The 22,279-nt window shown below is 47.0% G+C and overlaps 1 protein-coding gene across 1 annotated transcript in view; it reads right to left on the reverse strand.

Annotated features, from left to right (window-relative positions):
- Positions 1-22,279, reverse strand: part of EFCAB6 (EF-hand calcium binding domain 6) — a 200,123-nt gene that overhangs the window by 33,956 nt on the left and 143,888 nt on the right. The window contains 4 exon segments of the mRNA XM_029206632.1: positions 5,070-5,261; positions 8,378-8,573; positions 16,759-16,914; positions 21,809-21,994. Coding sequence (XP_029062465.1) covers positions 5,070-5,261; positions 8,378-8,573; positions 16,759-16,914; positions 21,809-21,994 — 730 coding nt within the window.

Here is a 22,279-nt window from a genome sequence, read left to right on the forward strand (position 1 = left end):
AGCCACGTCCTCTGCCTGCAGGCTGCGTGACCTCTGGACACAGCCCATCAAGATTCAGCGTGGCCAGTGGAGTCCTCCAGTGGGAGCCGCTGGAAGGGTTTGGGCACGTACTTATAGGTGCTCAGCAAGGACACTCTACAGTAATTAGAACTCGGAACACTGGAAGTCGCTTCAAGACCAACGACGGGGCATCGGCGAAGCCAATGAAGCTGATTGCTGACCCAGGACACCTGTCTTCCCGTTCCCTTCCCCATTCAAAGGCCCAAAGCCTGGGCCACTCCTGACTCATTCTCCTACCTTCCCCTTTCCAAATGTATCCAGAAGCAGCCACGCCAGCAGCATCCCTCCCCAGGGTGCGCCCGCCTCCCTACTGGCTCTGGGCGCCCCTGGGCGCCCTCCCCGAGCCTTCCCCACCCGGTGTCCACCGTGACTTCTCTAAAATGTTAGTTGGTCATGGTCACGACGCTCCTCTCCCCACACCTTCCCTGGGTCTCCATGTTATTCAGAGTCGAAGTGAGCTACAGGGCCGCCCCCCTCATCCGTCCCTCCCGCTCACCCAGGCAGCCACACCTCAAGCCCCGAGGGCTCCCTCCTGCTGGGTCTCTGCAGGGTTGTGCTCCGACAGCCCCTCCCTAGAGGTCACTGAGTCCCTCCCTGCCCTCCGCTGGGTCTCCGCTCAGATGTCCGCTTCTCACTGGGCTACCCTTCTGTCCGGGTTTATTTTATCCCACAGCACATACTGGCTTCTGACATCTGGTACATATTCTCATTTCTCACCCGTCTCCCTCGCTAGAACGCAGGCCCCTGGCTGACCTCAGGACCCGCTCAGTGCTGGGTACACAGCGGGCGCACAGGAAATGCTGGCTGATGGACAGAGTGACTGGGATGGTACACATCCACCCCACTTTGTCTCTAAAGCAAAGTGATTTGCGTTAGAGACAAATCACTGACGTGGAAATGCCCGCGATATCACAGGAAGTGAAAAGGCAGCTCCAGAGGGACATGCAGGGGTCCCAGAGGAGGAGCTGGGCAGCTGGGGTGGGAAAGCCGAGCCCTCTCTCCTCTCTGGGGGTGGTTAGGGAATGGAGGGGAGGGGAGGTGCTGAGAGACAGGAAGGTGCAGCTGGAGAAACAACAGGGGGTTACAGTGGCTGCCTTTGGGAAGCAGGACTGTGGTGAACAGTTGATCAAGTGATCTCTGCTCTTAAATCTTTTGCAACAATTCAATTTTATTTCTATATGGGCATATATTATTTTGATACAGATAATAAACGTTTGTTTAAAAAAGAGTCTTGGGACTTCCCTGGTGGTGCAGTGGTTAAGAATCCGCCTGCCAGTGCAGGGGATATGGGGTCGATTCCTGGTCGGGGAAGATCCCACAGGCCACGCAGCAATTAAACCCGTGCGCCACAACTACTGAGCCTGCGTGCCGCCAGTAGAGCCTGCAAGTACCTCACAACTACTGAGCCTGCGCGCCTAGAGCCCGTGCTCCGCGACGAAGAGTAGCCCCCATTCACCACAACTAGAGAAAGCCCGCGCACAGCAACGAAGACCCAACGCAGCCAAAACATAAATAAATTAATTAAAATTAATAAAAAATAATAAAATAAAATTTTAAAGTTCAAAGAAAAATAAATTAAAAAATATTAAAGAGTCTTTTAAGAGTTGCGAGAATCCCCAACCACCCCCTAATTCAGCAGCATATACTCTCTGTCCTTGACCTCACCCCCAAAGGATATTTGTATAAAAAAGAGGATTAGAGATAAATATACCAACATGTTAACACTGTTTGTTCCTAGGGCTGACTTTAATTCTCTCCTTCAAAATGACTGGTATATTCCTAATCATGTAAAATGGACACAGATTACGTCTACAAATATTAGCTTAAACCATATGAAACTGTCAATATTCAATCACTTAGGACTCTAAAAATGGTGATTTCATATGATTCAACTTAATAGAAAAAGATATTTTTTAAAAATGGGGCTGCTTTCCAGATCAATAAAAGTATTCCTATCCTTTGAGCCCAGTTATTTTATTTCTTGGATTCTTTCTTTAGGAAGAAGGTCCAAAATGTGTACATAGACTTGCATACAAAGTGTTCATGGCCCAGCAAATTACAGTGGCGAAAGCTGGAAAAAACCCAAAATGCTTAAAAATAAGGAGTTGATGGAATGTTATGCAGACATTTTAACTCATGTTTGGAAGAACTTTAAGTGACTTGGTGGAATTTAATGTTAAAGGAAAAACAGCAAGATACATGATTATATCTAAAATGTTATCTCCACTGTGTAAAAACACGCATTACATCTGTACACTCACGTTCATGGCGGCATTATTCACAGTACTGTAGCTAAAACGTGGAAGCAACCCAAGTGTTCACTGGATACGATAGATATAGATGTATCCGTAGATCAATGGATACACAAAACAGGGTCTATCCATACAGTGGAGTATTATGAGACTTAAAAAGGAAGGAAGTTCTGACCATGCTACAAGAGGATAAACCCTGAAGACATTACGCTCAGTAAAATAAGCCAGACGCAAAAGGACAAGTACCGCAGGTTTCACCCGTCTGAGGCACCTGGAGTCGTCAAATTCCTAGAGAAAGTAGAACGGGGGTGCCAGGGGCCGCGGGAGGGGGTTGGGGAGTTAGTGTTTAATGGGGACAGGGTCTCGGTTTTGCAAGACGAAGAGAGTTCTGCAGGTGGAGGGTGGTGGTGATTACACAGCAACGTGAATGGACTTCATGCCACTGAGCTCTGCATTAACTTCAAAAGGGTTAACATGGCAAACTTTATGGTTTGGGGGTAAATGCATTAAAAATAGACGAAGAAGCTCTCCGAGGCAGCGTGGCCCTTGGGAAGAAGACAGCTCTGAAGCTGAACTGCCTGGCGTTCACTCCAGCTGCGGAGGCGGGTACCTGACTTTGGGACCCACGTGTTCCACCTGTATCCCCTCCCTCATCCGGGCAGCAAACCAGGTGAGCAAATGCCAGGGGGAGGGCCCAGAGCTCAGCAGGTCTCACTAAACCGTATGGAGGTTGTTCCTGTCATCACACCATCGTCACAGGGTTAAACGACTATCTTCTTTTTTTTACACTTTCCTGTATTTTCCAAATTTTTCACAATATGTATTTCTTTTAAAATCAGAAAAAAAGTATAATTCACATAAAAATAGTGACAGTCACCACAGACAAAGAGAAAAGACAAGTCACAGACCAGGAGAAGACATTTGCAACACCCATACCAACAAAGGAGTGGAATCCTTTCAGGCAGTTCTCAGACGAGGGAGCCTGGATGGCTGATAACATTTGAAAGCCTTGGCAGAAATGAAACTCCCGATAACACCAAGGGCTCCGGGATGCGGCGCGTCAGCAGCCCTCCCACATGGTTGGCGGGAGCGTGCGCTGAGTGACAGGTGCAGCCACCGTGGCGGTGTCTGTGGAGCTCAACTTGCGCCCCCGCCCCCTCCCGCAGCCGTTCCACGCAGAGTGACCCCGAGTGTGCAAAGGACACAGTCACAGAAGGCTAACCGTGCCCTGCTCGTAACGGAGAAAACCGCAAACCGCCTGTATGCCATTAGCAGGAGGACGACGACTGAACGGAGTTTGTTCATTCAATAGAATATATTCATTTATCATTTAATTGGCTAATTTTATGGCAGCTTGAGCGAGTGAACTAAAGCCAATGTAACAACATGGACCAATCTTAAATTCATGATATTAAGCAAGAAAAACACAAGTGCCGAAGACAGAATTTGATACAATATCATATATATAAAGTTTTGAAACAGGCAACAAAATAGTACATTTTGTTAGGAAATGGCATCTAAATGGCACTCACACACCCCAGAGGAGATGGCACAGCCTTCAGAGACCTGGAGTCGGGAGCCAGGCTTCTGGGGCCACAAACCAGCTCTACTGCCCACCTTCGGGGTGACTGTGGGCAATGACTTGATGTGTGTGCCCCAGTCCTCGTCTATAAGATGGGATATTACTAGCATGTGCCTCGTAGTGATAGCAAAAGAATTAGACCAGTTATATCTATATAGGACTAAGAAGGGTGCCTTGCCCTCAGGAAGCATTATACTGAGTTTGCTGCTGTTATTATTACTACAGTGAGTCTCAGACCTTAGAAACGCTCGTGCCATTTGCTCTAGCAATCTCATTTCCAAGAATGTATCCCAGATCAAGGATTTATGAACTCGGGTGTTCACTATATACAAAAGTGTGCAGTTGGAAATGACCCCAGTGTCCAGCTACAGGAGGACAGTTAAATACACTTCAGCACAAGCCTGTTGTGACTTAGCTGTTGCACTATTTTTGGATTTTTCATATTTGTTTTCATCTCCCTTTCCATGGCGGCAGGTACACCTGTGTGTCCATTCTCACTCAGCACAGAATGGTGACCAAAGAAATCCAAGTTGGCTGAAACCAGATTGTAATTGCCGCTAATGATGTAGGTCCATTTACATTTAGAAAAGGAGAAATAGCCTAAGAAGGAACAGTTCGTGCTGCCAGAGAAGTGGTCCCGGGAAGGAACGAGAGCCCTGTGGTCAGCCACCCACCCTCCTCCAGGAAGCCCTCTTAGACTTCCCCCAGGACTCTACTAACTCCACGATTACCCCTACCTCGGGCTTGGCTGACACATGGCCCAGGGCCTGACACATAGTGGGTCCTCAACAAATGTCTCCCAAGTGGGTCCCAATTCCCCCATTGCTGGTTCAGGGCCTGACGTGTAGTGGCCTCACTTCTCTCGACACTAGGTCATCTACAGGGATCTAAGATTCTTAGAACTCATTAAAACAACCAGACAAAAGCAGGCTCTCCTAAGCTTCTTTGAAAATAAACAAAATAATAGAATAGAATAACTTTCTAATGAATTAAAGGATACATATTTACCTTCTAACACTACGTAGAATTTATATCAATTTTTCATTTAGAATGAGCTAATTAACTGAGGTGATAGCCAATTTATCTGTTGTGGTTTTAATCAATTATCTATTTTGCAAACACTAATTTTAGCCCATTTTCAAAAAGAAATGCTTATGTGCTGCATACATTCTTACCTCCTCAAGGTAACTGTTGAAGTTCTGGAGAAAATATTTCCAATTTATATAGGGGGTGAGATGAATTCTTAGTTTTCTCAAAAAATAATGATACTGGGTATCTGTTAGTTTGTAACAGAAATCCTTAAGAACTTGTCCAAAATCCGAAGCCTTTACAAGCCCAGTGTCCTCTTTATCCAGTACAGAAAATGCCTACAATTAAAAATAAAGGCAGATGTTACAGTCAAGTGAATATTTCAAAAATATTTTTCTTAAGTATTGCTTTTCTGAATGCAAATGAAATCAAGTGAACGTGAGTCCCCTGCAGATTCTAAATTACTAAATAAACGCACGAGGACTGAAGACAGACAGGTAGGATGTGCACCCCGTCTAAGAGTTGACGTGTCGTTGAGGAAACTCGCCTTAGTCCCTCCTCTTTGGATACGAAGACGAAGAGGTGTGAAAGAGAAGCCCCGGTCCTCGCGAGTCCCGAGGAGGCTCTGAGGCACGAAGGCACTTGCCTGAGGTCTCTGCATCATTAAATTTTAGCTCCCCAATGAATCACCTGTGAGTGAGAAGCTCAGGCGCTACCCCACTGCGTCCAGGTGTGGGGCAGGGGTCTCACGATAGGAGTCTGATGTGGGAAGCGGCCAGAAGGAGGAGTGAGGGGCTGCCCCATCCCACCCACACCCCAGGGCATGAACACCGAGGCTCTGTCCTTTACGGTGGGGGAGACCCCCCCTGCCCGCGCCTGTGCAGAGAGGCTGGGGCAGCCGGCACCAGCCCAGCAGTAAAGCAGTCAAACCGAAGTGCAAACATTTGCTATAAAAAGAAAGCACATTTTTTTCCCATCTGTTGAAACAAAATCATTCATTTCTATTGCACTAGAAAATCCGTATCGAGGGGTAAGTTAAGATCTTAGTTTTTTAAGAAAGAATTTAACGTGCTTGCAGACCCAAGCCCAAATTCCCTTGCAGTTAATTCTCACTCAGGACTAACTGGGCACACCCCATCCGTCCACAAGGTGTTATACAGGTAACCAAGTTAACCTTAATACTGTCTGGCTTCAAGCTTTCATTTAGCCTGTGTAGATACGACACAGCCAGGTACAGTGGAAAACCTCTGGCTGCACAGCCAGGTGGTAGACGCTGAACCCTGGCTGTGTCGCCCACCATAAACCCTTAACCTCTCTGAGCTTAACTTCATCGGTATAAAAAGAGGGACAACAGAACTCGTGTTGGTCCAAGTTTTACTATGGCAACCTGAAGATGCACCTGTCCAGGTACCCGGTGCACAGTGGATCTCGGCATATGTTCAGGAGAATGGCGGTCAACATGAAGGGAGCTGACCGAGCATTCTGTTCTGAGGGCGTTAGAAGGTGCTGCGGTGCCGCAAGGCTCAGTGGACCTAAGGGCTGAGCTGGGGTCTGGCTCACTGTGGCCACGGGACCTGCACTTCCCTGGGGCTGTGTGGCTTCCCCGTGTGTCAATCCAGCCTGACAAGCCACGGGGTGGGTGGAAGAATCAAATATGCCAAGGCTTAGGGATCTATAAAACTCTACATAAATATAAGGTATTGCTGTGTCATTTCAGAAACAAGACGCTGCATTGAGACGTGTCTCCAGTGACACAAGGAGCTGCATCGTGTGTCCGGTACCCTTTCTGACAGCCATCCTCAGACATCGTCATTCCCTCCTTGCCCCGCTGCCCCAAACGCCCTCCCCCTCCAGGCCACCTGCCAGTCTCTTGGCCAGAGAATCTCACTCTCTTGCTTAAAACCTCGTCTCCTAAGGAGTATTTCTCAGAAATGAGAACCGTGGTTCCTCCCACAGGTTCCATGGACCTCAGTTTGAGAAACATCCCGATAGATGTGACGTGGTGCCACCCTAAACTGGAACGGGGCAGAGCCATCCTGCAAATGGATTTATTTGGCCTGCACGGTGCTTTTGACAAATCTGAAGTACGTGCTGACATTTAGAAGTCAGGAGGCTTCATAGCTTCTCAGGAAAAATACAAAGATCTAGCAGAGCTGGGACCATTTTTCAGCTCAGCAGCAGTCGGCAGGGGCTGGGGAGGAGCTGCGCTCTGGACAGGGCTGTGCCTCTGGCCTGCTGTGGCCGCGGCCTGGCCCCGTCATCACTTTTGTACTTCTGGTCCCTGTGCCCATCTGAGTTTGCGGTCCTCACGCGGTGACCACTGGGCCAGGACAACCTGGTGTCGAAAGGGGTACAGATGGTCTTTCTAGATGGCCCGCAATGTGTTCATACTGATTTTTCTTTGATCTTTAGATAGTCATTAAAATAAAGACACAGATATGCTAAATCCTCACAGAGAATTCCTGCATGCAAACAATGTCTGCTGTCGGGAGGAAGGCCACGCTCGCCGGCATTCCAGAATGTTCATGAGCTGGCTGGGCTGCCCTGCCTTTCTCCTTGTCTCCCACTGAACCTTGGACTGCAGGGCCCAGCTTGCCTCCCGGTGCAGAGAGGACGCAGGCCTTCAGCGAGGTGGGCCTCGGTGTCGGCGTGGGGCCGAGGGTCTGCATGTGGCAGACACAGAGGCAACCCTGCTGGGACTGTGCTGTCTGGACAGCACGCGCCCAGCATCACCCGGGAGGCCCTGCGTTCACCATCTCATTAGGCTGCAAGGCCTGCCCTCTGCACACAGCATCTCTCTTCCCATGGCTGCTGCAGGGGAAACTCATGTGGGGACCCGCAAAGGGGACCAGCACCCGGTGGGGAGCGCGGCCCGAGCACTGTCTTCCGAGGATGGGCCCCGCAGTGCCATGCCCACGTACACCGGGTCTCGGCACGCCCCCCCGGGGTCACACAGACGTCAGCCTAAATGTCAGTGTACTCGGGGGACCCCGTTCTTACACCCCCTGCCCTGGGCTCCCAGTCATGGTGAGGCTTTGTGCCACCGCCTGGCCCCGGCCAACATCTTCAAGGCCACCTGGAGTCACTCATTCCCCACTGGCGTCACTCATTCCCCACTGGCCCGGGCTCCCCTGAGGCCTCTGTCCTCTGCCCTCTGCCCAGAACCCCTTGCCCTCACTGCAGACCCACCCTTTGCTAAACACCGAGCACTTTCATCTCACAGAACACATGCTGGGCACGCTCACGGTAGCTTTGTACAGAACAAAAGCGGATACACATTTGCTCCAGTGAACAATCCGTTCTTGACCAACCATCGAGTTCTGATGCCCCAAGGAGAGTGGCGAGAGGTGGAGGGGCCCAGGATGAGGGGCAGGGCTGAGAGCTGGTATTAGGAATTGGCGTGAACCCCAGAACTTCGGTTTCCACAGTAAAAAGCACGTGCTTTCTCTCATACCGTTGACAAAGCCGGACTGGAGAAGGCAACGACCTCCTGGGTGTTCTTCAGAACCTCCTCTGGACTTAGGGTCGCAAAATTGATCGGCACGCTCTCCTCTTTCTCTTGTGGCTGAGGTTTTGTCGGCTTGCTATTCTCCACTGCTCTCAAGAAGTCGAGGTAATTGATGGAATTACCATGCCAGCTGATTCCCCAACTTGTCCCAAAAGAAAGAAAACAATATATTAATTAAAAAAATCATCACTTATTCATTCAACAAACATTTGCTGAGCACAGAACAGCGTGGAGAACATGAATAATGTTGAGACACGGTTCCCTGGCCTGTAGGTGCACGCACACCGGTCAGCTATGCTATTAGACGAGCACACACGAAGACTGCACTCTAAGGGCACAGGGGAAGGGCTATGACAGGAGAGAGTGCGGGGCCACTGCCGGCTGGGGGGGGCCACAGACTGTCCTGCCCTGAAGCTCTGAGACTTGAAGGCTGGACGGTGGGCTCATGGGCTTGAAGAGCAGAGGATGGAGGAGGAGGCCTGGTTGAGGAATCTGGCCCCGTGGCAGGGGCAGATGAAGGTGCTTCGGCAGGGACGCGACATGTGCAGAGTCGGATCCTGGGGAGATGCACGTGATGGTGATGGCAGACCTGGTCCGGGGGCAGGACTGTGGGGTCAGGGGTGGGGGTAGGGGTGTGGTCATCGGGACCTTAGCTAACGAGGGCCTGCACTGCGAAATGGGAATCTGACAATAAGGGAAGTACAATAAAGACAGCGAAAAAGAAAAGAGGAACTGAGTAAAACAGATGCTAAATCCTTTTTCAAGAATGGTTGAAACTATGCTGTCAAGCTGAAAGCACTCACAACATATTTTTACAAAACCTACATCGTTTAGTATTTTCTCAGTTAGAAATTCCATCTGGGTGTGTGTCTCTGTGTCTCAACAAGGACATCCACGCAGAAAAAGAGCACTCCGACACAGAAGAAAATACCTTTACCTTCTACAAGAATACATCGCAAGAGCAAATCCACGTTTCGTGAGAATATAGAGCATATTTACGAACCATGTAAGATAACTCAAAATAAAGCTTAATTGCATTCAAAGTTCACATCTCTGTAGCTTAGATTCCCTGAGGATTGCTGGCACCTTGACCCCTGAACTTTCTTTTAGCAGGATGGAGCGTGTGTCAAAGAACAGTTTGGAACGTCGGGAAGCCGGAGAGGAAGGTTTCCAGCGACTCGGCTATCTGCTCCTAAAGAGAACAAGCCAAGGGCTGTGCATCTCCAGCCCACAGCTGCAAAGCTGCCGTCCACAGGCCCCGCGTTGCTGGCTTACACGACGGAGACACGGAGGAAAAGGATAATCAGCTCTATTTCATCAGCAGGATAAATTGCCAACTTGGTATTAAAATTTAGTAATAAAATCAAATGCATATGCTAATCTCAGCATTATTTAGAAAAGTCTATTTTGGATCTAGAAAAGAACAATCTACATATAATTACAAATAACAGAGATGTTTATCATCAAGAGGTCTTTGAGAAGAAACAAGCGGCTGAGCGATGGATCCTTATTAAGGTTTTGATTCGTAAAAAAGTTGATCACCCCACCGACAGGTGGACTACAGAAATTCCACAGCCCTTGTGTCGTTGCTCATAAAAGTATCAAGCCTAACTACGTTTTAACAAGACTCTCTTGTAATCATTTAGTTAATTATTTATCTGGTGCTATTTTTCCATGGTTTATTCACTGAATGCATTTGAATTCTTGTTCAGCTGGAAATAGATTTAGTGAGAGGAGACCATGTTTAAGGAAGAAAAGAATATACAGACATTTGAGGATGAAACGGTCCTCTTTCCCCTATACACACATTCACACACACACACTCACATACACACTCATACACTTGCACACACTCACACATACACATACACACACACAGACAATGGAGCACTGTCCTTCAAAGCTTTACGGGAAAATGATTTTCTCCCTAGGAGTCTATGTTCAGGCGAGCTAACAATGTGTGTGAAGGAAAATAAAAAATAGTTTCAGACAAAGAACTGAGAAAATTTATTTCCTGTTCCCCCACTTTCTTAGGAAATTACTCCAGGAAGTACTCCAGCAAAATAAGAATGTAAATTAATAAAAAGATGTGGGATATAAGAAACAGGGGATCCAGCCCTGGAGAATAGTGGGGACAGCCCAGGACACTCTTGGGTGACAGACCTGGAATGGGAGAGTGGGGAGCGAGGCTCTAGGATGGAGGACAGCAGGAGAAAAATGGAGAGAACAGAAAGTGGTGCAGAATTCCGGGGAAAGCTGAAGGCTGACAATGTTGAACTTCACCCGAGCCCCGTGTTCAGAAAACAGCAATGGTTAAAGAGATCACCCTACTCTCTATGTCCTTGCAAGCAGCTCACAGTGAAGAACCGCCTTTCCCCAAAGGGCTTAGAAAAGATGCATGGGTACCCCCAGGTTTGCCTACAACAAGGTGGACACAGAGGCCCAGGGATAGTGCCACTGAGAAGAAAGCTAATTTTCATTCATTACCCGGACATTGAATATTATGAATTATGAATATGTACATAGTCATAATTATGAAATGCCGTTTAATGGTTTTTGAGTTTTATAATCAAGCAATGAACCAAGCAGAGAGGACCTGGTTGTGGCTGTAGGACATTTAGAAGTTAAATTTAACTAGCTCTTCCAAAGAAAAACTGTAGCTGACAAAAGATGGGACATGGAGAGGGAAAGTGATAGGAAGGGGGGGAGCTCTGACACTTGGAAGTGTCCCTTTCATCTTCACAATAAGAAAGAAGCTGAACAAACTGAAAACCAATGGTTTTTCTTGGTCCCATCAGAAAATTGAGGTCACAGGGCAAAACGTCACCCCAAAATCTGGAGAGATGGGTGAACATAGAGAATTACAGCCAAGATCTGCTCTTCCTGGAGCAAAGGCCTTTGGAGCTGGCAGGAACACTTAACTGGTAACTTGAGCAATGGTGGAGGCTGTGTGTGGACTAGTGTGAGGCTGAGAAACCCCTGGGGGCCCAGTCTTAGGGACCCCCTACTTTCATGGGCTTTACCGTCAAGAACCCCACTAGGTTATCACAGTGGAAATCTGAAGATGGTCTCCTCTTGGCTCTGGCTGGGAAAGGGGAATAATAATCCTAGGGAAATATGCCCAGAGGCTTCGGCGTAATAATTTTCCAAGGGAAAAGAATTTACCAGAGCCTTATCCCATCTGGGGGAAAGGCAGTGAGCCAACTCCAGCCCCCTCTAGACTTCCTGTCTCATCTGAGGGAGAAAAAAAAGCTAAGAAACATCTCTGAAGGTTGCAGCCCAGGGACTCAAGCCCACTGAAAGACTGAGATTTCATCATAAGAGTATAGAATCTTTCCCCTCCCTCATCCCTTACCACCACATCAAGCCAGCTCCAGCATAACAACAGTGGGTTACAAAGGAAAGAGCTGCAAACACAGACTGTACTTAAGGAGGAGTTCCTAGGAAAAAGCCTAAGGAGACAGGAGGGACAAAAACAAGGACACTCTAGGAAATCCAAGCCCTTGGCACTGACAGCTACAGCAGCACTAAACACAGCCCACCTCCTGCCCGAATTAACATACAAGCTCACGTGAAATGCTTGCTTACCTCAGTTCCTATTACCCAGTGTGTCATGTCTGGCTTTCAGCAACAATAAAGCTGCAAGTCATGCTAAAAGGCAAGAAGAAACACAGTCTGAAGGGACAGCAAAGCAAGCATGGGAACCAGTCTCAGACATGATGTAGTTTGGAATTATCAGACAGGGAATTTAAAATGACCAGCTATGATTAAATTGTAAAGGAGTCCAATGGCAAAAGTGGACAACACATACAACAAATGGCTAATGTAAGCAGGGATGGATACTCCTTCTTAGGAATCAAAGGAAATCCTGGAAATGAAAAACAGCATTAACAGGAATGAAGAATGCGTTTTAATGGGCTCATCTGTAGGCTGGACATGGGTAGGAAAAAATCAGTGAGCTTGAAGTATGTCAGTAAGAAAATTCCTGAATTGAAATGCAAAGAGAAAAAAAGAGTGGAAAAAAAAACCCAGAGCAGAACATCCAAGAACTGTGGGACAGTTTCAAAAGTGGAACATACTCGTAATTGGAATACCAGAAAGAGAAAAAGAAAGAATCAGAAAAAAACATTTGACGTAATAACGGCCGAGAATTTTCCAAAATTAATAATAGACACAAGGCACATTTCCAGGAAGCTCAGAGAACACCACGCAGAAAAATACCAAAAACTATACCCACTTATATCATACTCAAACTGCTGAAAACCAAAGACAAAGAGAAAATCTTGAAAGAAGCCAGAGAGGGGGTAAAGCATCTACAGAGGAAGAAAGATAAGAATTACATGGGGCTTCTCATCAGAAATCATGCAAGCAAGAAGAGAGTGGACTGAAATATTTAGAGTGTGGAAAGGAAAAAATCACCAACCTAGAATTCTATAACCAGTGAAATTATCCTTCAAAAGTGAAGGAGAAATAAATACCTTCTCCGACAAACAATCACTGAGGGAATTCATCACCAGCCACCCTGCCCTTCAAAACATGCTAGAACACATTCTTCTGAGAGAAGGAAAATCAGACGGGTCAGAAACATGGATCTACCTAAAGGAAGAAAGAGCATAAGAGAAGGAATAAATGAAGGTAAAATAATATCTTTTATTCTTCTTATTCTTAGTTGATCTAATAGATCATTGTTCAAAGTAACAATAACAATGTATTGGGTGACTACAGCAAATGGAAAAGTGACATGAGTAAGAGCAATGTTACAGGGGACAGGAGAGGATTCAGGGACACTTAGTTTGTCATAAGGCGCCTGCGCCTCCCGTGAAGTAGCAATGTGTTTAATGTGTTATTTGACAGTGGACTTAGGCTAGCTGTTCATGTGCAGTGCAAACCCTAGAGCAACCGCTAACATTTTCTAAAGGGAGGGGAGGGGTGCTAGTATCCTCACCTCACAAAGAGAGGAACATAAGACCCATGCACTTAGTCATAGAGCTTCCAGCCAGCACAGCTAAGGGACACCGCAGGTCAGAAACTGCATGCAAAAGCAGTCCGAGGAGGACCAATCAACTCTGAGTTATTTGGGTTTAAAATTATAAGAGGATAGGACTTGCAGTTAAAGTGGCTTGAATGCACATAACTAGCTCCGTTCCTTCTAAAGTGACAGAAGAAGGCGTTTTTAAAAGGCGTCAGACAGTGGTTCTTGGGATGCTCTAGTCCAGCAGCATCAGCATCACCCAGGGCCTCGTTGGAAATGCAGATTCCCAGGCCTGCTAAGTCAGAGAGCCCGAGGGAGGGGCCCAGCAAGCCCAGTTTCTGATGCTGGCTGGAGTTTGCAGAACACCAGCAGAAAACACGAAGGACGGAGAGAAAGTGGAAGAACACAACAGCTGCTGGGAATTTGATGGATGAGGGAGAACAGACGTGTCAGATTCAAGAAATCTCCTCCTGGAACCAACAGAAGGAACACGGAAGGGTATCCGATACACCCTGCAAACCCTCAGAGCCTCCAGAAGTGGGCTCCAGGTACACCTAGACGTAGGAATGAAAGTGGGGTTAAAAGAGAAGGATTGGCTAAAAGCCTGTGGGGGATGCAATTTGACCCTGTGCCCCTCCTCAGACTCCCCAGGCTGGGTGCCTGGCCCCCACCCACCCACCACACACAGTGGAGGATCTGGAGGGGTGTCCTCTGCAGATGGTAAGTGTTTGTCACAGTTCAAAACAGGGAGGGTTCTTAATGAAAAGAGGGGAGTTAAGTGAAAGCTTTTATACTGACTCTACTAGTTTCCTGTGACTCTATAACATGATGCCACGAAGTGGGTGGCTTTAAACAGCACACATCTATTCTCCTACTGTTCTGGACACCAGAAGTTGGAAATCAGCTTCACTGGGCAGAAATCACGGTGTCAGCTGGGCTGTGCTCCCCCGAGAGGCTGTAGGGGATAATCTGTTCTTTGCCTCTTCCAGCTTCCGGTGGCCGCTGGCGATCCTTGGCTTGTGGCCACATCGCTCCAATTTCTCCTTCTGTGGTCACTTCTGGGTGAAATCTCTCCCTGACTCCCTCTTATAAGGACACTTGTGATCACACTGGGCCCACCCATATAACCCAGGATCACCTCCCCTTCTCAAGTTCCTTAACTTCATCACATCCATAAAGTCTCTTTCCATATAAGGTGACATTCACAGGTTCCAGGAATTAGGACTTAAATATCTTTGGGGGCATTATTCAGCTTATCATGCTGACTGTTGAAACTTCCAGCCTTCTGTTCCCAGTCAGCTCCCAGAGTGCTGGCAGCAGGAGACCAACAAGTCTTCTCTGGTTGGGTCGCCAGATTTAGAAAAACAAAGAAACAAACAGAAGCCTAGAAGGATACTCAATTAAATTAGAATTTCAGATAAACAAAAATAATTTTTAGTATAAATATGTACCAAATATCGCATGGCACATACTTATACTAAAAAAAATATTGTTTATCTGGAATTCAAATTTAAATGGGCACTCTATGTCTTATCTGGCAACCCTAATCCCTGGGAAATCTGACCAGCCCAAAAGAAAAGTTTTAAATATTCTGACATTGGGAGTCTTCTTTGGCAGATTACCCTGCCAAAGCGGTTCAAACTGAAGTTGACTAGCTCTCCCCATCTGTGCAGAACTTTTAATCTATCTCTTAGTATCTCATTCTTAATAGGAGCACATTTTTGAGGAAAATGTCTAACATGGAAGAGAGCAGAAAAAAGCAACACTGAGGAGAGACTTCTCAAGTGAAGAAAACTTTAAAAAAATCTATTCTTAATATCTTCAGAGACATGAACTAGTATATCCATGAAACAAGAACAGGATGCTATAGAAAAGGAAAATTCTGAGAATAAAAACAAGTTCTGGGGGCTTCCCTGGTGGCGCAGTGGTTGGGAGTCCGCCTGCCGATGCAGGGGACGCGAGTTCGTGCCCCGGTCCGGGAGGATCCCGCGTGCCGTGGAGCGGCTGGGTCCGTGATCCATGGCCGCTGGGCCTGCGCGTCTGAGGCCTGTGCTCTGCAGCGGGAGAGGCCACAACAGTGAGAGGCCCATGTACTGCAAAAAAAAACAAAACAAAACAAGTTCTGGCAATTTAAAATATGATAAGTATGATTAGCAGAGACAAAAATCTCAAAAGAAGGGTTGCGAACTAAAACTGAGGAGGTCTCCCAGAAGGTGGAGCAAGAAGAAAAAGAGATGGAGGATGGGGAAGGCTTAAAATATAAGGGGACACTCTGGGTGGCTCACTAATCAGTAACAACAGGAGGCTCAGAAAGAAACAAACAGGAGAGGAACTCTTTAATGAAGTAAATCAAGAAAATTTCTGAGAGTTGAAGAACGTGAAAAGGGAGGTCCAAGAAGATGAAGCTGACAGATCAGCTGAGGTGTCTGAACATACTGGAAAGAGATTTCACAAGCTGGGGTGGGTTGGGGGTTTAATTAATGATAAGAACTACATGGAAACTGAGCAAACAGAAAAAATTATTATTAACTCCAGGGCAAACAGCATGTTCTACGGGAAAAGAAAAGTGATCAGCTGGTCACAGTAATAGAAAGCCTGAATATTGAACTACACCAAACTGTGACACAGCAATATGGGGGGACAACGGGGTAAGTTTGCGTGTGTCTCCACGGGGTGGTGGAGGCTGCGGGGTGAGGTGGTTGGTGGTTATGTGATGGGTGAAAAAGAGTTAAATCTGCATCTTCCTGGTAGGAAGTTGATAGACACTGCCTAGAAGTGAAAAATCAAGAAGTAGCTGTATAAGTTTGTCACTTAGAACTACTGAGTTAAGTACCAAAAGATATGAATTAAAGCATTGGAAGTTATAGACTCTGGGGAGGAGGTGGGGAGGATAGCAGGGCAGGGGGCTGCTGTTTTTAATAAGCCTTGCAGGACAACTTGACTCCTGCCCAAGTGCAAGAATAACGTGGGTGAAATGAAAATAATGTTAAAAAAGGATGATTATGCTGTTGAGACACACCAGGAAAAGTCATGGATTTGTCAAGTTGCTTTCTTTTTGCTTTGAGTTGACTCAAACCCATTAGAACGCAGCCCAGCCAGAGGAGTATTTGAAGATTCATTCATTCTTTTTTTTTAAATGGAGATCCCATTGGTTTATAGTATTATATAAGTTCTATGAGTACAACACTACAGTTCTACTTCTGTACACAGATAGAGACTGAGTTTTTGGTGGCACGGAGGTTATTTCAATGCCGAAAGGCTGTTTGAGTGGACGGGAAAGGAAGAAATTCACGAAAGCAATGCGGCAACCTGATTTTCAATGCTGTAAGAAACGTATTGCCTCATCGTAGAAAACCTGGTTAGAAGATCGGCCAGCTCCTCTGCCTTCAGAGGACAGCCGCACTCCTGCAGCAACTTCTGCATCTTGCATAAGGATATGTAGCCATTTTTGGATGTATCTAGTTTGATGCGTGCTTTGCTGATATCTTGATAGAGGTCCTTAAGCTTATCCCTGAAAGAGAATGCATTTGAGACACACACTAAAAGCGGGAAAACAAATAATTTCTTTAAAGCAAGAGTTCCATGATCATTCTAATGTGATGATTTGATGCTTCATCTGACAATGAATTTTGAAGATGCTTTGCAGCCTTGATGTAACATTTACATTGAAAGGTATTCTGGAAAAAAATAATCATTTTTATCATTACCATTTTATTATTATTATCATTAGCAAAACTATGTTAGAGAAATTACAACCTTTTCTTTTTACTAGAATGGGTACTTTAAAAATGGAGCCAAACATTTAAAAATACAGTGATATTACAGACACGGGAAATACACCTCCATCCTCTTGATGCAGACTCGTTGAGCACGTATCACGTGCCAGGTACTGCTCTAGGTGTCAGGATACACCTAGTGAATGAGAGAGGCCTCCCTAGAAGAATTTACATTCTCCCTGGGGCAAGGCCAACGATAAACAGGAGACAACAGTGCCCTGCACAGTGGGTCAGGGGTTAGCTGAGCCCCCATAAGCGGGGCTGAGAATGCCCATGGTAGGGGGCGCTGCAATTCCCAGTAGGGGGTGCAGGGGGACCTCACTGGGGAAGGTGACACTTGAGCAGAGATGGCAGGGAGGTCAAGGACCCAGTGGGGATTTACCCCTGGAAGACCTCTCTGGGCCCAGGGACAACCAGCGCCAAGGCCCTGAGGCAGGAATGCAGGAGCGGGAACCAAGGAGGGCAGAGAGTCTGGTCAGTGAGCTCTGATGGGGGCGGGGGTCCAGGTCCTTTGTCCTTAAGAAGCACAGCCCATAATTTGCGTGTCTCGGTTGGGAAACCAGAAGCTGTGCTGTCTTTATGTACCTTCTCCCATTTATTTTTCTCAACAGCCCTACAAGGGAGGAGCGTAATTATCATCCCCGTTTTATAGGAAGAAGACAGTGCCAGCCTGTGCAGCGTCTGGGCTCAGCCAGCTCTCCCCTGCTGGGATAGAGACAGCGTCCGGCTGTAACTCCTGATCGTGCTCGAGGGCTGATTTTCTTAGGAATGTGTTCAAGTTTCTGATTCAGTCTTTCAGGAAAATTCTTCCCAGACTTAAAAAAAATTATTGATAAGGGAATAAAAAAGTGTGGACAATTTTAGGAATAAACAGTCTTACACCTGACCTACAGGGGATGGATTATATTCCATAAACTCGCTCATCCAGGTCCCAGGAAGCTCGTCCTACCACACTGAGCACTGTGTCCGTCTGACTTGAGCTCGGCTGTGAGGTTCCTACTCAGGGAAAAGGATATGCCAGAAACTCCAAACACGAACTCTTTGCTGGTAATTGTCTACCACCTCCGATATGTATTTGTGGATACATATCCACAAACTGTTCCTTGAGTGTGCCTGGAAAAAATAATCCATAGCAACAGAGAAGTCAGAAATCAGAAGAGGGGAAGTTGAGGGAATACTTGGGGGGAGAGGGAGGCTTGGACCCTGAAGCTACGTGGGTCACCGTCTCCCTCCCCTGCTGGCCTCCGGGTCCGAGCTGGCTGGTGTGAGTCTTCAAGAAGCTGATACAAATGAGCTGCAGTAACTGTCCGGGGAATGTATCCCAAGGGCAGCAACACCCTGGATTCCCTCACAGGTGTACTTTGAATTCCGTCCCATCCTACAACATGATTACTCGTGATCACAACTATTATATTCCACTTAATCCTTCAAAATGAAAGCAAATGAAGGTATAAAAAAAATCAAAACTTTTTTTGAGATACATATTTTTAGAAAATTGAGGCGTTCAGTATTTCTTGGACTGGTTTCCAGGCAGTAATTATTTCCCTCGCAGGGTAAATATGTGCTCAGAATAAGTGAGGATTCGGAGCTCTGATCACGCCACACTGCCAGGCAGAACCTGCGTCAGCCCACACAGTGTCCGGTCCCTGGTCTGGACAACGAGACGGAAGCCCGAAGAGGGCAGTGGCATGGCCGGTGGACGGCCACAGAGCCCCTCACACACAGCCTGGCCGGCACGCTGGCGAGGACCCTGTGCAGCCAGGCTGGGTTTGCTCCTGTGTCTCGCAATTTGCATTTGAGAACAGCCGGCTGAGCTTCCGCGGCTAGTTCACTATTGCTGGTCTGACTCTGGAAAATAAATAGGGGTTTAGAAAAGGATTCTTCTGAATTTTTAAAATGTATTCAGGCCATTTCAAACAAAATTAAGCCTCTTAGATTTAAGAGGCAAACATAAAATTTCAGTCACTTGAATGAACACGACTCCTGTTTCTTAATCTTATCAAAGCTTCAGTATAAATGAGGAGGTTAAAAGTCCTGGAAACACTGCATCTGATGGGTTATCTGGAAGACCCACTGACACCAAAAGTGAAAAGTGGGCCATCCTGAAGGGGAAAGTGACTTGACAATTTCGCAATCTGACATCTTTGAGGAAACAGAAGCCGGTCATGAATTTTTACGCATCGGGCTTGATTTCTTTGGTAAGGGAGTGTGATGGTGGGAGGGGACCGGGTGAGTGTGAATCAGTTTTCGGAGCCTGATGATCTGAAACGCTTCGTCCAGTGGCACGTAGTTCTCCCAGCTACAGATCCACGATCGCACAATAAACAGAAACAAGAAGAGAAAGACCATGCGGACGATGCTGAGGATATGAGATGCCTCCCAGAGCCTCGTTACTCACAAGTAGCAGGAGAGAGGGAAGGGAAGACACGTGTGGGTAATGAGGCCAGCCCTGTCTGGGAAAGATAAATTCCACTTTTTTGTTACTTTTATGGCATATTTGATATTTATACCAATCTTGCGCACATTTTTACTTGAAATTTCACCAACTCCATTCTCTGCCTTCGGGCTTTATAACTCAGTAACTTAGACATAATTCAGGGGTGTGTTCAAACTGCCCTTCTCTTAAACCCCATTCAGCCATTACATTTCATCCCTGTGTCCTTGGAGTGCTTCTTTCCTCTGGGGATTCTTTAGCAACAGCTCATTCACTCATTCAGAGATGATGGGGACAGAGAGGTGAAGTGACAGACAGGAGATGGACAGACACACAGATGAGAATGCCAGGGAGGTAAGCCTCTGGAGCAGGGGGCAGGGTCCCAGGCCTGGGGAGTGGTGGTGGGCGGCCACCCAGGACCGAGACTGATTGAGAAAGTCTGTCCCATCCCTTTAGGGTCACATCAAATGTGGCAAAATTTTCTCCTATGTTCCTTTTTTTTTTGAGGCATAATTGACATATAACATATTAGTTTCAGGTATACAACATAATGATTTGATATCTGTATACACTGTAGGATGTATAGTTACCGTCCATCACCATCCATAGGATGAGAACTTTTAAGATTTACCTTCTTAGCGACTTTCAAATACGCAGTACAGTATTACTAACGAAAGTCACCTTGCTGTACATCACATCCCCAGGACCTATTTCTATCATAATGGAAGTTGTGCTTTTTGACCCACTTCACCCACTTCGGCACCCCACGCTACCCTCACCTCTGGCAACTGCCAATCTGTTTTCTGTATCTATGAGCTTGGGTTTTTTTTAAAGATTCCACATATAAGTGAGATCGTATGGTTTTTGTCTTTCTTTGTCTGACTTATTTCACTTGGCATAATGCCCTCAAGGTCCAGCTGTGTTATCACAAATGGCAATATTTCATTCTTTTTTATGGCCGAATAATATTCCATTGTATATGTATGTACCACATTTTCTTTATCCATTGTTTTAGAATTTTAAAATATGGCATTAGTGACTAGTTTCATTAGTGACTATTTTTAAACTTTGAAAGGAATCACGCGCAGTCCCACCATCCAAATACGACACGATACCTTCTGTACAGCATCTTGTGGACAGGCACGTACATTTGGTGTAGCTCCAATCATGGTATACAGACTGTTTATTTATTTATTTTGGCTACACCACGGGACACTCGGGATCTTAGTTCCCCAACCAGGGATCAAATCCGAGCCCCCTGCAGTGGAAGCGTGTAGTCCTAACCACTGGACCGGCAGGGAAGTCCCTATACAGACTGTTTAAAACTTCATTGCCAATTAGCCTTCTATCACAGGCATTCCCACAGTGTCTGAGGTGATGGTTGAAACTGGCATACACCATCTCATATTCCTTGGGGCCACGCTCTGTAAGCCAGGCCCTCATCTGGGATTGACAGGTGTCCTTTTCTTTCTTTTTTTTTTTTTGTGGTACGCGGGCCTCTCACTGCTGGGGCCCCTCCCACCGCAGAGCAAAGGCTCCGGACGCGCAGGTCCAGCCGCTCCACGGCATGCGGGATCCTCCAGGACTGGGGCACGAACCCGTGTCCCTTGCATTGGCAGGCAGACTCTCAACCACTGCGCCACCAGGGAAGCCGACAGGTGTCCTTTTGTTGCTGCTGTTGAAAACACACTGCAAGTCATACCTTCTACCTGCTAAACTGCTGGCCTCTTCCGCATTATTTCTTTGGGATAAAGTCCCAAAGTTAAAGTTGTGTTAAGTTGAGTTAAAGAATGTGTCTGTTCCTTCATTCATTCGCTGGACAAATACTCACTGGGTGCCTACTAGGCGTCAAGCACTGTTCTGAACCAGGTAGAGACAGGCATGTCCTCGTGGAACCTCCATTCTACTTGTCCAGAGGAGGGGCCAGGGGCTTAGGTTAGTAAACACCTCAAAGGTTCAGTTCTCAAGGGTGACCTGAGAGTGTGACTGCGTAGGGTGGCGTAGGCTTATAGCTCTTTAACTCCTTTGTAGCTTTGTGACTTAGCGCCGATTTCTAGAATCTACAGCAGTGAACGAGTATTACAATTTCACGGCAGCTTTGCCAGCACTGGGAGGTACCACTTCAGAACAAACAGTGCTGCAAGGGTCAATGAGGAACGGACGCCGGCCCCCGGGCCGTGTGCTCACAGACTCACCCGGCCGGCACGGCCCTCTCCGTGCTCTGCTCCTTCATCTCTTGCACCTGCTGTGGCTTCGTGAAATGACCCACGAAGTTGAAATAATCGTCTGCGTAGGGCTGATGAATAGCCACTGAACAGTTAACCCCCAATTTCTGTAAAACTTCTTGGTAAGTAATGTGCCCTCTTCCCTCGGTGTCGTACCTTTAAAGACAAACAAAACTCTCACCAGTGCGAGGTGCTCAGGGCTTTAACACCGTCTGCACTCCATCTGCCTGGCTCCTCACACCCCGTGTGCTCTGCAGGCCTGCATCACCGGCCTCCCCGGGGGTCAGGAACGCAGGATCTTGAGCCTCACCCCAGACCTGAGCTGGACCTGCTCGTAACAAGACCCTCAGGCGATCCACAGGCTCATCGATCAACAGGAAGGTCACCTCACACAAGGTGATCTTGGACCACCCCAAGAGAGCAACCGGATTCATCCTCTGT

The sequence above is a fragment of the Monodon monoceros genome, unplaced genomic scaffold, assembly GCF_005190385.1.
Source record: "Monodon monoceros isolate NGI ecotype Baffin Bay Population unplaced genomic scaffold, NGI_Narwhal_1 Super_Scaffold_6, whole genome shotgun sequence".
In the NCBI taxonomy this organism is placed as follows: domain Eukaryota; kingdom Metazoa; phylum Chordata; class Mammalia; order Artiodactyla; family Monodontidae; genus Monodon; species Monodon monoceros.